This window comes from Macaca mulatta, chromosome 11 (genome assembly GCF_049350105.2).
Source record: "Macaca mulatta isolate MMU2019108-1 chromosome 11, T2T-MMU8v2.0, whole genome shotgun sequence".
Lineage (NCBI taxonomy): Eukaryota > Metazoa > Chordata > Mammalia > Primates > Cercopithecidae > Macaca > Macaca mulatta.
In genome coordinates, this window is record NC_133416.1 from 108,372,423 (window position 1) to 108,390,351 (window position 17,929).

Consider the following 17,929-nt stretch of genomic DNA (forward strand, 5'->3'; position numbering starts at 1 on the left):
CAAAGTGTAAAATTTAAAACCATAAAAATTTTAGGAGAAAATAGAAAATCTTTGTTATCTTGGGTTAGTCAAGGATTTCTTAAATATGACAGTAAAAGCACAATTCATAAAAGAAGAAAAAAATGGATAACCTAGACTTCAAAATTAAAACTTCCCTTTTCAAATGATGTTTTCAAGAGAATGAAAAGAAGGATGGGGCCAAGATGGCTGACTAGAAACAGAACTGATCAGAGGTTTCCATCAAAAAGAACCATCATTAGTGTGTGAATCCTTCATTGGCAACCAAGGTATCCAGGTTCTCTCATCAGAACTGACTAGGTGGCTGAACTTGATCCACAGAGGGGAAGGAAGAGCAGTGTGGTGCAGTGGCCCACCTGAGAGCCACACGGGGCAGGGGAGCCCCCATCCCCCAGCCAAGGGAGGCAGTGAGTGAGTGTGCTACTCAGCGGGGGAAACTGTGCTTTATTCCACGGAACTGTGCAACCCATGAATTGGAAGATCCCACTCAGCCACCCACGCCACTGGGACCTAGAATGCCAACCCTGGAGCCGCACAGAGATTCTCAACAGCCTCTCAGCTGGAATCTGCCTAACCCTGGGGAGCTCCTGGAAGGAGGGGTGACCAGCACCACAGCTGCTGCTGCCTAAGCCATTTGAGCTCCTTGGGGGAGGGGCAGCAGCCAGCACTGGGACTCATAACTGCCTAATACACTAAGCTGTCTGTGTGGGGAAAGGGTGGCAACCATCTCTATAGCTCCAGGACATGCTTTTCCCCTGCTAGAACCAGGGAGGCTGGATGGCTTCGTCCCCGAGTGGTCCGCCACAGCTCAACACACTGGCTGTGGCAGACTGCAACAAGAGTGCCTCTTCAGGCCTGACCCTGACATATCCTTCCTCACTTCATGTAGGGTGGGGCTTCCCTACAGGAACTCCAGCAACTCCAGCCAGAGGCTCAGGGACAGAACCTGGATCTCCCTGGGCGTGAGCCCGTAGCAAGAGGAGTGGCCACAGTCTCTGCAGACCAGCAGACTTAGCCAAGATTGCCCCCCAGCAAGGCACACTGCCTCCACCAAGGGACAGTCAAAATGTTTCGTTAAATGGGTCCCATTTCCCTTGCCACCAAAATGGGTGAGACCTTCCAACAGGGTTGTCAGACACCCTGTACAGGAGTGATCCTACTGGCATCAGGTTGGAGCCCCCCAGGTCAGAGATCCCAGAAGAAGGAGCAGGCACCCATCTTTGCTGTTCTCCGGCCTCCTTGAGTGACATCTCCAAGTGCAGGAGTGAACCAGATAAATAGGCTATAAAGTGAACCCCTGGCAAACCACAGCAGCCCTACAGAGGAGGGACCTGACCAGTGAAAGAAAAACAAACAGAAAGCAACAACAACAGCACCAATAACAAAAGAAGTCCTCACAAAAACCCCATCTAATAGTCAGCAGCCTCCAAGATCAAAACTAGACAAACTTACAAAGATGAGAAAGAATCAATGAAAATACGCTGAAAACCCAAAAGGACAGAGTTCCTCTTCCCCTCCAAGTGATTGCAACGACTCTCTGGCAAGGGCACAGAACTGGATGGAAGATGAGACGGACAAACTGACAGAAGTAGGCTTCAGAACATGGGTAATAAAAAACTCTACTGAGCTAAAGGAGCACGTTCTAACCCAATGCAAAGAAGCTAAGAACCTTGAAAAAAAGATTACAGGAACTGCTAACTAGAGAGAGGTTAGAGAGGAACATAAATGACCTGATGGAGCTGAAAAACACAGTACAAGAACTTTGTGAAGCATACGCAAGTATCAATGGCTGAACTGACCAAGAGGAAGAAAGGATATCAGAGTTTGAAGACCACCTCACTGAAATAAAGCATGCACACAAGATTAGAGAAAAAAGAATAAAAAGGAACAAACAAAACCTCCAAGAAATATGGGACTTCATAAAAAGACCAAACCTACGATTAACTGGAGTACCACCTGAAGCAGACATGAAGAATGGAAACGAACTGGAAAACAAACTTCAGGATATTATCCAGGAGAACTTCCCTAACCTAACAGGCCAACATGCAAATCCAGGAAATACAGAGAACACCACTAAGGTACTCCACAAGATCAACCCCAAGAAACATAATCATCAGATTTTCCAAGGCCAAAATTAAGGAAAACATGTTAAGGGCAGCCAGAGAGAAAGGTCAGGTCACCTACAAAGAAAAGCCCATCAGACTAACAGTGGACCTCTCAGCAGAAACTCTACAGGCCAGAAGAGATTGGGAGCCAGTATTCAACATTCTTAAAGAAAATAATTTTCAACCCAGAATTTTATATCCAGCCAAACTAAGTGTCATAAGTGAAGAAGAAATAAAATCCTTTCCAGAAAAGCAAATGCTGAGGGTTTGTTACCCCCACGCTGGCCTTGCAAGAACTCCTGAAAGAAGCACTAAATATGCAAAGGAAAAACTGGTACTAGCCACTGCAAAAATACACCAAAATATAAAGACCAATGACACTATGAAGAAACTGCATCAACTAGTGTGCAAAATAACCAGGTAGTGTCATGATGACAGGATCGAGTTCACACATAACAATACTAAGCCTAAATGTAAATGGGCAAAATGCCCCAATTAAAAGACACAAACTGGGAAATTGGATAAAGAGTCAAGACCCTTTGGTGTGCTGTATTCAGGAGCCCCATCTCAAGTACAAAGACCCACATAGGCTCAAAATAAAGGATGGAGGAAATTTTACCAAGCAAATGGAAAGAAAAAAAAAAAAAAAAAGCAGGGGTTGTCATCTCTGACAAAACAGACTTTAAACCAATGAAGTTCAAAAAAGACAAAGAAGATAATTAAATAATGGTAAAGAGAACAATTCAACAAGAAGAACTAACTATTGGCTGGGCACGGTGGCTCACACCTATAATCCCAGCACTTCGGGAGGATGAGGCAGGTGAATCACGAGGTCAGGAAATCAAGACCATCCTGGCCAACATGGTGAAACCCCATCTCTACTAAAAATACAAAAATTAGCTAGGCATGATGGCACATGCCTATAATCCCAGCTACTCGGGAGACTGAGGCAGGAGAATTGCTTGAACCCGGGAGACAGAGATTGCAGTGAGCCTAGATCATGCCACTGAACTCCAGCCTGGCGAAAGAGCAAGTCTCCATCTCAAAACAAAACAAAACAAAACAAAAAAGAGTTAACTATCTAAACTTATATGCACCCAATACAGGAGCACCCAGATTCATAAAACAAGTTCTTAGAGACCTACAAAGAGACTTAGACTCCCATACAATAATAGTGGGAGACTTTAACACCCCACTGTCAATATTAGACAGATCAACCAGGCAGAAAATTAACAAGGATATTCAGGACTTGAACTCAGCTCTGGATCAAGTGGACCTAATAGACATCTACAGAACTCTCCACCCCAAATCAATATAATATACATTCTCAGTGCTACATGGCACTTATTTTAAAATTGACCACATAATTGGAAGTAAAACACTCCTCAGCAAATGCAAAAAAAACCTGAAATCATAACAAACAGTCTCTCAGACTACAGTGCAATCAAATTAGAACTCAGGATTAAGAAACTCATTTAAAACCACACAATTATATGGAAATTGAATAGTTCGCTCCTAAATGACTCCTGGGTAAATAATGAAATTAAGGCAGAAATAAAGAAGTTCTTTGAAACCAATGAGAACAAAGAGACAACAACATACTGAATCTCTGGGACACAACTAAAGCAGTTTTAAGAGGGAAATTTATAGCACTAAATTGCCCACATCAGAAAGCTAGAAAGATCTCAAACTGATACACTAACATCACAATTAAAAGAGCTAAAGAGGCAAGAGCAAACTAATCCAAAAGCTAGCAGAAGACAAGAAACAACTAAGATCAGAACAGAATTGAAGGACATAGAGACACAAAAACCTTCCAAAACCAGGAACTGGTTTTTTTGAAAAAAATAACAAATACTGCTAGCTAGACTAATAAAGAAGAAAAGAGAGAGGAATCCCATAAAAAATGATAAAGGGGAGATCAAAACTGACCTCACAGAAATACAAACTACCAACACCTCTATGCAAATAAACTAGAAAATCTAGAAGAAATGGATAAATTCCTGGACACATACACCCCCCCAAGACTCAGCCAGGAAGAAGTTGAATCCCCTAATAGACCAATAATAAGTTCTGAAATTGAGGCAGTAATTAATAGCCTACCCACCAAAAATAGCCCAGGACCAGATGGATTCACAGCCGAATTCTATCAGAGGTATAAAGAGAAGCTGGTACCATTCCTTCTGAAGCTATTCTAATCAATAGAAAAAGAGGGACTCCTCCCTAACTCATTTTATGAGGGCAGATCATCCTGATACCAAAGCCTGGCAGAGACACAACAAAAAATAGAAAATTTCAGGCCAATATCCCTGATGAATACCAATGTGAAAATCCTCAGTAAAATATTGGCAAACCGAATCCAGCAGCACATCAAAAAGCTTATCCACCACGATCAAGTCAACTTCATACCTGGGATGCAAGGCTGGTTCAACATACATAAATGAATAAATGTAATCCCTCACATAAAGAGAACGAAACACAAAAACCACATGATTATCTCAATAGATGCAGAAAAGGCCATCAATAAAAATTCAACATCCCTTCATGTTAAAAACTCCCAATAAACTAGGTGTTGATTGAACATATCTCAAAATAATAAAAACTATTTATGACAAACCCACAGCCAATAGTATATTGAACAGGCAAAAGCTGGAAGCATTCCCTTTGAAAACTAGTACAAGAAAAGGATGCCCTCTCTCACCACTCTTACTCATCATAGTATTGGAAGTTCTGGCCAGGACAATCAGGCAAGAGAAAGAAAGAAAACGTATTCAAATAGGAAGAGAGGAAGTCAAACTGTCTCTGTTTGCAGATGACATGATTGTATATATAGAAAAGCCCATGATTTCAGCCAAAAATGTCCTTAAGCTGACAAGCAACTTCAGCAAAGTCTCAGGATACAAAATCAATGTGAAAAAATCACAGGCATTCCTTTACATCAACAGTAGACAAGCAGAGACCCAAATCATGAATGAATTCCCATTCACAATCACTACAAAGAGAATATAATACCTAGGAATACAGCTAACAAGGGATGTGAAAGGCCTCTTCAAGGAGAACTACAAACCACTGCTCAGGGAAATCAGAGAGGACACAAACAAATGGAAAAACATTCCATCTTCATGGACAGGAAAAATCAATATTGTAAAAATGTTCATACTGCCCAAAGTAATTTATAGATTCAGCGCTATTCCCAGCAAACTACCATTGACATTCTTCACGTAATTAGAAAAAGCTACTTTAAATTTCATATGGAATAAAAGAAGACCCCATACAGCCAAGACAATCGTAACCAAAAAGAACAAACCTGACTTCAAACTATACTACAAGGCTACAGTAACCAAAAGAGCATGATAATGGTACCAAAACAGGCACATAGACCAATGGAACAGAACAGAGACCTCAGAAATAACACCACATATCTACAACCATCTGATCTTCAACAAAAGTAACAAAAACAAGCAACGGGAAAAGGATCTCCTATTCAATAAATGGTGTTGGGAAAACGGGGTAGCCATATATAGAAAACTGAAACTGGACCACTTGCTTATGTCTTATACAAAAATTAACTCAAGATGGATTAAAGACTTAAATGTAAAACCCCAAACCATAAAAACCCTACAAGAAAACCTAGGCAATACCATTCAGGACATAGGCAAAGTCTTCATGACGAAAACGCCAAAAGCAATTGCAAACAAAGCCAAAATTGACAAATGTGATCTAATTAAACTAAAGAGCTTCTGCACAGCAAAAGAAACTATCATCAGAGTGAACAGGCAAGCTACAGAGTGGGAGAAAATTTTTGCAATCTACCTATCTGGCAAAAGTCAAATATCCAGAATTTACAAACAACTTAAACAAATTTACAAGAAAAAACAGCCCCATGAAAAAGTGGGCAAAGGATATAAACAGAGACTTCTCAAAAGAAGACATACATGCGGCCAACAAACATATGAAAAAAGCTCAACATCACTGATTATTAGAGAAATGCAAATCAAAACCATAATGAGATACCATCTAATGCCAGTCAGAATGCTGAAAAAGTCAAGAAACAATAGATGCTGGTGAGGCTGTGGAGAAATGGGAACACTTTTACACTGTTGTTGGGAGTGTAAATTACTTCAACCATTGTGGAAGACAGTGTGGGGATTCCTCAAGTATCCAGAACCAGAAATACCATTTGACCCAGCAATCCCATTACTGGGTATATACCTAAAGGGATATAAATCATTCTACTATAAAGACACATGCACACAAATGTTTACTGCAGCACTATTCACAATAGCAAAGTCACAGAACCTACTCAAATGCCCATCAATGATAGACTGGGTAAAGAAAATGGAGTACGTATACACTGTGGAATATTATGCACCCATAAAAGGCAATGAGATTATGTCCTATACAGGGACATTTTTGAAGCTAGAAGCCATCATCCTCAGCAAACCAAGACAGGAACAGAAAACCAAACATTGCATGCCCTCACTCATAAGCAGGAATTGAACAATGAGAACCTATGGACACAGGGATGGGAACAACACACAATAGGGCCTACTGGGGAGTAGGGGCAGTGAGGGGATGGAAGTTAGAGGACAGGTCAATAGGATCAGCAAACCACCATGGCACACGTATACCTATGTAACAAACCTGCACATTCTGCACATGTATCCCAAAACTTAAATACATAAATAAATAAAATAAAATAAAATAAAAGAGAATGAAAAGAGAAGCCACACATTAGGAGAAAAAAGTTTTCAAAAAATATGGCTGGTAAAGAACATCCACATCTTGCCTCTAGAATACATAAAGAACACTCAAAACTCAGTGAATTCAAAAATCTTATTGAGCATAAGATTTGAACAGACATTTCACAAGAGAAGATATGCAGATGGCAAATAGCACACAAGATTATTTTAAATATTCATTTAAAAATGAGAATTAAACACAATGAGCTATCACAACACACGCATGAGAGTGGCTAAAATTAAAAAGACTGACCATACCATGTGGAGAACCTTGAACCTTCATACGCTGCTGATGGAAATGTAAAATTGTACAGCCACTTAAGAAAACAGTGTGGCAGTTTTTCAGAAAGTTAAATGTTTATCTACTATATGATCTAGTGGAATCACTTCTGGGTATTTACTAAGAAAGTTAAAGCATATATTCATGCCAAGTTTTGTATATGGATATTCATAACAGCTTAATTTGTAATAGCCCCCAAACTATAAAGGACCCAAATGTCTATCATCAGGAGAATAGATAAACAAATTATTCCATGTGATGGAATACTACTCAGCAATAAAAAGAAATGTGCTACTGATATGTGCAACAACATGAATGAATCTCAAATTATGTTGAGTGATGAAAAAATGTTATATGATTCCATTTATATAAAACTCTGGAAATTTCAGAATAATTGATAGCAACAGAAAGCAGATCAGTGTTTGCCCTGGAGATAGTACAGGGAAGGTGGCTGATTAGAACGTGGCATGATAAAACTTCGGAGGCAATGGATATATTTGGTATCTTGGTTGTACTTATGGTCTCATAAGTATACACTTATGTCGAAACATCTAATTAAACAACTTACGCTGTCTGTTGTATGATTGTTGTACCTCCATAAAGCTGTTTTTAAAAAGATCTGCATATCCATTACCTCTCCCTTCCCATTTTATGGATGAGGGAATTGAGTCCTGAGGACAAGAGAACTTTTCCAAAGTCATACCACTAGTCCATACCAAAGTCATACCACTAGATTTTAGTTTGTTACTAAAATCAGAGGCATTAGGTTTGTCCATAATGAAGCTTCTGAATGAAAATAGAAGAGCTCCTGGTGTAATTCCAGGGAGCTGAAGGCCATTATCCTAAGTGAATTAATGCAAGAATAGAAAAACCAAACACCGCATGTTCTCACTTATGAATGGGAGCTAAACATTGAGTGCACATGGACAAAGAAGGGAACAGTAGACACTGGGGCCTACTTGAGGATGGAGGGTGAGAGGAGGATGAGGGTTAGTGAACTACCTGTCAGTACTATGCTCATTACCTGGGTGACATAATAATTACACCAAAGCCCTGCAACACACAATTTACCTGTGTAACAAACCTGCACGTGTACTCCCTGAACCTAAAATAAAAGTTGGAAAGAAAAAAAAAATTTTAATTAACATGGGCAGAGAACCTGAATAGACATTTTTCCATATAAAACACACAAATGGTCAACAGGTATATGAAAAGGTGCTCAATATCACTAATCATCAGAGATATGCAAATCAAAACCACAGTGAGGTACCATCTCACACCCATTAGAATGGCTCTTATCAAAAAGTGGTAAGTATTGGCAAGTGTGTGGAGAAAAGGGAACAGTTGTGCGCTGTTAGTAGGAGTGTACCTTGCTTCAGCTGTTATGGAAAACAATATGGAGGTTCTTAAATTAAAAATGAGCTACTATGTGATACAGCAATGCTACTTCTGGGTACATATCCCAAGCAATTGAAATCAGTATCTTGAAGAGATATCTGCACATCCATGTTCATTGCAGCATTATTTACAATAGCCAAGATATGAAAACAACTCAAGTGTCCCCTGACGGAAGAATGGATAAAGAAATTGTGGTACGTATATACAATGGAATATTGTTCAACCATAAAAAAGAAAATCCTGCCATTTTCACCATGGATGAACTTGGAAGGCATCATGCTAGGTGAAATAAACCAGACACAGAAAGACAAATACTGCATGATGTTACTTATATGTAGAATCTTAAAAAGCCAAACTCTTAGAAGCAGAGAGTAGAATAGTGGTTGCCAGGCCCTGGGGATGGGGAACATGGGGAGGTGTTGATCAAAGGGTACAAAGTTTCATTTATAAAATGAATGAGTTCTGGGGATCTAATGTACAGCACTGGTGGAAATAGATGTGTTAATTAATGTGATTGTGGTAATCGTTACATAATGTATATGCATATCAAGTCATCACATTATACACTTTGAATATATTCAGTCTTTAGTTGACAGTTAAATATTTTAATTTTTTTTAATGAATTTCCCAGCCCTCGATCCCAATTTCATGGCAGCAAAACTTTTCTTCTAATTCTTGGTGCCCCTAAGAGGGTTGATAGCCTAGATTGTTTTCTCCAAAAAGCACCACGCTTACATTTGTTTTGAACATTGTGAATATTCAAACTCTGTATTAATTCAAATGGACTCATTTGCTGTTTTAGGTCTGAATCGCTTGCTTACCAATGGCTCCTATGAAGCTGCATTTCCCCTGCATGAGGTATTGTGCTGTCTTTAATCCTTATCTTTCTTTCAATTGTTTGTTACTAAAATCAGCTTCTAGGGATAGTCAATAATTGAATGTGTCAACATTTGTTCAGAGTGAATTTAATTTGTTCAATGGGTAATTAGGGAGGGTCTACTTCAATTGTTACATCTCTTCCTCAGCATAGATTTATTTCTATATATCTTTTTATGTAATTGTGAGCATACTTAAGAGTCATTCAGCATGAATTCATAGGAATGGCTTAGAGACTTTAAGTCATAAAATTAAAAAGGCATTGAAAATTTGCATGAGGCACCAAATCCACAAGGAGAATGTTCTTGAAATATATAGTCTTTGCAACAAATAAATGTATAGCTATTCCTTAAAAGAGTGGGAGGAAGCCATCTTGAAAAGTCTCTGGTAACCAAAGGGTGACAAATAAAAATTAATAATGTTGTACTCATCATTGCTCACCTAAGATGTATAAATGCTGTGACTCTATTTCCTACATAGTCTCCATCATATAAATTACTTTTGCAAGTGTAACTGATTACCCCAGCTCTGCTTTCCACAATAGATCTTGAATTATTTAACCCAGAATTCCCCAAACCTGGGTTTTTAGGAACATAATCCCTCATGATTGTGGAGAGATTATTGTCATTTTCATGGTGTTACACCCCTACTGTGGTCACTGTATGACACAGAGAATACAAAGACAAATGTCATAGCCTGTGTCCTCTGGGACCTCACAAAGTAGCCAATGTGCAGCAACGGTTAGTTAATCTTCAGTACAGCCTTCTGCTGGAAACAGTGGTAATAATTTGTCAATAGACTTTGGAAGACAGTTCCAACTCTCCGTAAATGGCAAGTCTTTCCAAAACAGACTTTTTTTTGGCTTATAGTGGTTCTTCTCTTAATTTTAAACACCAAGAGGGTACAAAGGATGAGGTAGAATTTTCAGAACCTTATTTATTAAGAAAACCAGAAGCTGCCATCTGAGACCCTGTTTACAGACTGCCAGGAAACATGTTTGGAATGCTCCATTTACTATGACAGAAGCAAACATTTTGACACAAAGGTTTGCTAGAGCCATATGCAGGTGTTTCTGAACTCTAAAGACATACTGTTCCCCCAAACATCATGTCGCTTCATCATGTGATTATTAGTTGGCATTGCCCAGAAAAGGGTTTTGTGAGAACTGCATCCTCCCTGCTCCCAGCCCCAGCTCATGGTACGGGCAGTGTCTGAGAGATGGTAAGTGGCAGAAGCGTCTGTGCACGGAGTGGGTGGGTGGCCTTCGGGGGTGTCTAAGGAGATGCAGCTACAAAGCCCCACAGAGTGACTCGTGCCTTTCACAGTGACTTTCCTATCTCAGTAAAGTCCTGTATTCTATGAGAAGTTCCAAATTGGTAATAGCAGCAGCAATCATTGCATCATTGCTTTTCTGACTTCTTACTCTCAGTTTAACTTGATTATATTATTTAACCTCAGAGGCAAAAGGCAGGAAGGTCAGATAGTGCTGCCCTTGTTTCACATTAAAGGTTTAGGTAGAGGTTTAGAGAAGGGTGAAACCTCGTTAAGTCACACAATGAGTTGGTGGTTGATCTGAGACTCACCTGAGTTTCTTTATTCCCAGCCTTATGTTCTTTCCATTAAGAAAGGACTTCTTATCAGGCGTGGTGGCTCAGGCCTGTAACCCCAGCACTTTGGGAGGTCGAGGTGGAAGTATTGCTTGAGTCCAGGAGTTCGAGACCAGCCTGGGCAATACAGTGAGACATTGTCTCTACCAAAAATAAATAAATAAATAAATAATAAAGGGCTTATCCACTTAATGTGAATAATTAGTTTGCCTCCAGAAAGTACCTTTTCTCTTTGTGAAACTATCATTGCCACAAACTAACCTCAGAAAAACATGCACCTCTCTGGCCCTTTGTCTCCTCATTTCTTCAATGAGGAGGTTGAATTAAATTTGAATTACAAGAATTCTGAAATGACTTCCAGCTTTTACATTCTAGAATTTTCTTGTCAGTAACATTGTGACAAGGTTACAACTATGGCTATGTACCAACTATCCTATCTTGAAAGAAGTAGGAAGAGAGGCCAGGCACAGAGGCTCACACCTGTAATCCCAGCACTTTGGGAGGCCGAGGGGGGCAGATTGCTTGAGTCTAGGAATTTGAGTCTAGCCTGGGCAGTATGGCAAAACCCCATCTCTACAAAAAATACAAAAGTTAGCCATGCATGGTGGCACATGCCTATAGTGCCAGCTACTCAGGAGGCTGAAGTGGGAGGATCACTTGAGCCTGGGAGCCGGAGGTTGTAGTGAGCTGAGATTGCGCCACTGCACTCCAGCCTGGGTGACAGAGTGAAGCCCCGTCTCAAAAAAAAAAAAAAGAAGCAGGGAAGAGAACTAATAAGTCCTGGGCATGGCCCCTGGGCCAGACACTTTATTCATTCAAACCACATAAGAAACCAAATGGGACAAATATTATTAGTTCCACTATGAATTAGGAAATCAAAGCTCAGAGCATTTAGGGAACTTGTCCAAGGTCTTCTAGATAAAAAGTAGCAGAACTGAATTTGAACTCAGTTCAAACCTTCCTGATTACAGCAAGCACATGCATTTTACTAGATATAAGTAGCAGCGAGACAATGTCCAGAATAACTCATGAAATCACCTGCCCTTTAATAGAGAAGATTCATTTCTTTCTCATACCACTCCTATCACAACACCTGCTGTAAGACACTTGTGTTACCAAGAGCATTTCCTTGTGACTTTTGTGAGTACTACCTCACTGGCAATGGTGTTTTTATCCCAGGGAAGTTATAGAAGTAAAAACTCCATTCGAACCCATGGAGCAGAAAACCACCGACATCTACTCTATGAGTGCTGGGCCTCCTGGGGCGTGTGGTATAAATACCAACCTTTGGATCTTGTGAGGTGAGTTTTTCATCAGCTGCAAATATAAAGCTTGCACAGAATGATTAGGGCAGACTCAGCTGGGACAAGGTCTCAATGAAGCAAAAAAAGCCTGAAGTATACAGCTCTCACTCATATCTGGCTTCTTCACAAGAGGGAAACTCATCTGACTATATCAGCTGTTCTTGGTAAACCTACCATCCCTCTGATGAGGATGGAGTTTCCCCCAAAAAGAGTCTAAGAGAGGGACCTAGGAATGGGGATGTGAGATCAGCCGGGCCTGTCACAAGACTTCATAAGGAGCGAGTCACCCATGTGAGTCTTATTGACAAACTATCTTGTACAAAGGTAACACTGCTTACATATATTACTGACAAAGTAAAATATTTATTACTGTTATGCAAATAGGGCATATGGAGTACTGTCATTCCAATAAATTTCAGGCTTAGTTTTCATTTAAAACTAATAACCTTTAAAGATTGCTTTAATCTGCTGGTCAAAAAGTATATCAGCTTTTAACCTATGATAACTGTGAAGTGGAAATGTGTGGGTTTTTTTTATTATTATACTTTAAGTTCTGGATTACATGTGCAGAACATGCAGTTTTGTTACATAGGTATACATATGCCATGGTGGTTTGCTGCACCCATCAACCCGTCACCTACATTAGGCATTTCTCCTAATGTTATCCCTCCCCTAGCCCCCCACCTCCCACAGGCCCCAGTGTGTGATGTTCCCCTCCCTGTGTCCATGTGTTCTCATTGTTCAACTCCCACTTACGAGTGAGAACATGTGGTGTTTGGTTTTCTGATCTTATGATAGTTTGCTGAGAATGATGGTTTCCAGTTTCATCCACGTCCCTGCAAAGGACATGAACTCATCCTTTTTTATGGCTGCATAGTATTCCATGGTGTATATGTGTGTAAATATATGTGCGTGTGTGTGTGTGTGTGTGTGTATTTTAACCGTCTATATCTGCCCAACCTTCTGCCTTGGCAGCATTATTCTCTGACATCTCATTATTTAGAGGCTGGTTATTAGGATTGGGTAATAACAACCCACACTTCCTGGATTCCTTATTGAGGAGAAAGTCATGTCTCATTTCCTAAACTAGCTAGATGTGTTGTTTCACTTAAATACTGGGGCCATAAAACAAATGAGCCCAGAGGGAGGAAAAACAAAAGACAATGCACTTTATATTTGCGCCCTTATCACCAAGTATTTACTCTCAGTGTTCCAAGGGCATTAATGAATTGTGATCCATTCCTTGTGTGGGTAACAAATAATCCAGATAATCTGAGTGAATGGAAAACATTTTCTGAGATGAGATCATTTTCCTTTGGTCAGACTCAGCAGATGATAAACAGTGGGGGAAAAAACAAAAGTAAATTCTCTTCCCAGCCTCAGTGGCATGTTACAGGATTACATTGATTAGAAATTACAGATAATTGCTGTAGGCAATGTATTTCCCATTCATGACAGTGTTTTGATTAAGATTTTGCAGTTGCGGTTAGTCAATGAGTATTCATTAACTGTCTCTTGTGTTTCTAGTACTGTGCTAAGTACTACTGGCAAAGCCAAACAGACGCCAAATGGTCTCTGGCTCTGAAAACCTCAGTTTTCCTTAGCAACACAGGCCCCACATACTTGAAACATCAAGAAAAGAAAATACAAGGCCATGCATAATTAGGTAAAATGTGTGACAGAGGCCATAAGTTTTACAGTCATTCAGAAAAATGGCAAGAATGGATGTGATGTGGCAGCACCCCTGTGGAAGTCTCTGGAGAGCTGAGCCCTGAAGAACAGTGGCATTTATGTTGGGCAAATAAAGGGTGATGAAAAGTACAGCCAAGCCTTGAGTAGAATGAAGTTGTGGAGCATCTAGGGAATGTCATCTTTTAAAAAGTTCCCATCCTATAGGTTTTACTTCCACCATATCTCTTGAATCGGGCCCCACCTCAGCATCTCCACTGCCTTCACTTGTTACTTGGACTATGACAGTTGTGTGCCTAGTTGGTCTCCCTTTGCCCACTCTGGCCCCTTCCAGTCCATTCTGTCTTCTCAGAATAAGCTTGTATACAACCATGTTATTTTATGGAAGGGCTAATTCTAGTTCTGATATAGAGTAGTAGTAGAAGAAATGTAAGCCTAGATCCTAGATTTGATTGGATGTTCTATTATCTTGGCTTACTTTGCTTGCAGTTTACCAGTAAGGCCACTAGAGAGTAAGATGACTACACAGAGTTTCATAATGCTTAACTTTACACGCTGCACTGTAATTTGCAAGGCTGTTGTGTTTTTAACAGGCGGTACTTTGGAGAGAAGATTGGGTTGTATTTTGCCTGGTTGGGCTGGTACACTGGCATGCTCTTCCCAGCTGCCTTCATTGGATTGTTTGTCTTTTTGTATGGCGTCACCACTCTGGATCACTGCCAAGTCAGGTACGGGGAGCTCTTGGGGGAGCTTGCCTTTGTTTAGTACTTAGAGGTGGCTGTTTGCACTTTGGGGGTGTTCACAGATTGTGGAGACATTTAGCTTTTCACCCAAACTTCCTACCCTCTCATGGAAAGACTCAAAGTTTCAGTTCACTAGGACCTCTCCATCCATTGTCCTTGCTGCCATGGTCTTCAGATAACCATGGAAGTAAAAGGCACCTTTTCAGACATACAAGCCACTGTATGTCCACGGAACAAGCCATTTTCATTCACTGGCTGTAAGTGCTCTCTTTTTTAACTTTTTCACTTTTTTTCTCAGCTGATACTGCAAAATAGTGATCTAACAATTCTCTCTTCCGAATTCTGTGTTTTTACAACTTGAGCCGGAAAGACATCTCACCAGCTTGCTAGTACCTTGGGAGTGGTTCAGTGTCGATGATCATTACCTTGGTTGTCTCACCAGAATATAGGTCAAGGTACTCACAGAGATCTTGTTGCAAGGCTGGACAATGATCTTAAATTGTCAATGTGCCTTTCCAATGTGATTGCAAAAATAAAAGTGAGTGATTAAGCCTCCCACCTATGAAAATATTTTACTTTCTGGTGAAATTGTTAATGTGTTAATTAAATATAGTTTTCCCCCAGGATAGGGCTGGAATCTCTAGTCATTTATGTTTTGTTTTCCTTATTAGTTTTAACTTATCATACACATAGAGGTCAAGATAAGTATCTTTATATATCTTCTTACTCCCTTAATTCAGTATGAAATTGCTTCAGACCTTTGAAAAGTGAAGGACATTTCTATAATTTGGGATATAACCATCAATGTTTGGCTTCATGTATTTTCCTGAGTCTAACTTATTAATATGTAAAAATAAGGAACAGCCTCATAAGTAGGTTTACCAAAGTATTTAAATGTGCAAGAACTTGTTTACATTAATAACAGATAAAGCTAAGATGCTTCTAAGGGCAAAACTTTAATCTACTGGATCTTATTTACTAGTTAAACATTCTGGTGAAGTTAGAAAAAAATGTTCTATGTCATCAAAAGCAGTTCTTCCTGTTCTCTTTTCCAGTAAAGAAGTCTGCCAAGCTACAGATATCATCATGTGTCCTGTGTGTGATAAATACTGTCCATTCATGAGGCTGTCAGACAGCTGTGTATACGCCAAGGTAATTTCAAACTGTAGCATTTTAGATGGATTGAATTTAACATATGCCTTCCTCAGGGGTGGTAGGTAACTCTATTCTGTCGTTTCCAGTCTTTGATTTTCAAGCGAATGTTGTAGGACAGTCTTATCTCCATCATTCAGTATTCTAATTCAGGTATCTTTGTTAAATGTCCTTGTATTTGGAAGGCATGGCTCTAGACATCATCCATTGGAGCTGCAGCGTGGCACAGTGTGAGGAGCACAGTGCTGGAGTCAGAGAAAGTTAGGTCCAAATGTTCACTCTGCTCTTTACCATTTCTTTGTCTGGGAACAAGATATTTCTTTGAGTCTCAGTTTTCTCATCTGCAAAATGGAGACCGTGATGCTTGTTTCACATGGAGTTAAGGTGTATACTGAGCATAGTGCTTAGTAAATAGACCTCAGTAAATGACAGCTATCATCATTTGCCTCCTGTTAATCATCATTATTATCAAAATGACCTCCATTCAAGGCTAGCTCAGCCACTTACCTCTTTAGCCCTGCACATGTGCCCCTTTCTAAGAAAGTCTTCTTTCATAGAAAGCTCAGTCTTCTGAGCTTTCTTGTCTCTAAAATGCAGGAAATGTGTGTCCTCTCTGTCTTACCCTAATGGCATGACACGAGGACTAAAGAAGAGAATATATGTGAGAGTGTTTTGAGGAAAAAAAAAATACATGGCACCACTATTTCTATTATGTGTTATTGCATACCTCTTTCTCGTGATATGCCTTACTTTATTTCTTAGACATGTTTCTCACATTCCTAGAGTTTTTTGATACTTAGGTGATGGTGTCCCTAACACAAAACAATAGCTGAAATTTGGGTTTGTGAAGCCTTTTCCAAGATCCACTGCCTTTTGGCTTGCCCAGATTCAGATATAAATGGCACTGGCAGATTTTATCCAGCTTGTGTAATCACTGAAGCCTGGATCTGTCTAACTACTCTCTTGGCATTGCAGAGTTTTGTTCATTTTAAACGAGAGAACATTTGATAGGCAACCCAGGATCCCGCCTATCTATAATGTCTTTAGTACTGCAGGTGGCCAGTCTGTGTGGGAGGAGCCCAGACAGCAGCAGTGAGCTGTGGTTTTAGAAAGATTTGAGCTCTTATGTTGCAAGGGACAAAAAAAGCACAGAATGCTCTCCCTATCTTTATGAAACACTCAGATAGACCTGAGTGGATGAGGATAAATTTAACAGAGTGACTTTAGGATATAGAGATTTGGTGAAGATCAAGAGCTTTGTCCATAATGTAATTTTGTTTATAGGTCAGATATAAGTGTGAATAACTCAGGTTTTAAAATTCTGCTTCTGGGGAACCCCAAAAGTGGAAGCCTAGTTTTTTTTCTTATGTGGAAAGATATGCTTGAGTAAAATTATCTTTTTAGGAGATCCTTAATAATTCTTTTAAGGAATCATCATGAATAGTTTATGAGTGCTCAGATTTTATAGGGGCTTATTTTGGCAGTTATTCTCCCTAACTTAAGACCTAGAACAATAATAATTATAATAGTTGCAGCTATGATAATAGCTAGACAATCTACATTGATTATTTCTAATTCTCTCAGTAACTTCAAGATACGTATTATTATTTCCATTTTATTCAGAGACTCAAAGAGGTAAAAATTACTCATGCATGGTCATGCATGTCCAGCAATAAGTAGCTGGGCCTTGGTTTATTGCACTGCAAAATATGCCTTCTTTACCACTGTGCCCTACTAAGCCACAAGATGTTTAGATTCTGAATTTAACATTTGGCCTTGACTAGTAACTTAGTAAAATGAAAGATAACAAGCCTTAGAATGACAGAATTGGAGTTATACAGGGTTTCCTTTAGAAATGTTTATTAGAGATGTCAGAGTGTTTTCATGGGACTGTGGATACACAGAAATATTAGATCAGATTGGAGCTAGGATCCAGTCCAATCAGTGGCTGTTCTGCTGATAGGGATGCTGTATCCTTGACTTTTGTGTTTGCAAGAATCAGAAACCCAACTCCA

General features: G+C 39.7%; 1 protein-coding gene across 2 annotated transcripts in view; it reads left to right on the top strand.

Moving 5' to 3' along the window:
* Positions 1-17,929, top strand: part of ANO4 (anoctamin 4) — a 327,720-nt gene that overhangs the window by 234,993 nt on the left and 74,798 nt on the right. For both annotated transcript variants that reach the window (XM_077954798.1, XM_015152572.3), the window contains exons 9-12: positions 9,346-9,401; positions 12,206-12,327; positions 14,613-14,747; positions 15,818-15,914. In XM_077954798.1, the coding sequence (XP_077810924.1) occupies positions 9,346-9,401; positions 12,206-12,327; positions 14,613-14,747; positions 15,818-15,914 (410 nt within the window). The remainder of the gene's footprint in view (positions 1-9,345; positions 9,402-12,205; positions 12,328-14,612; positions 14,748-15,817; positions 15,915-17,929) is intronic.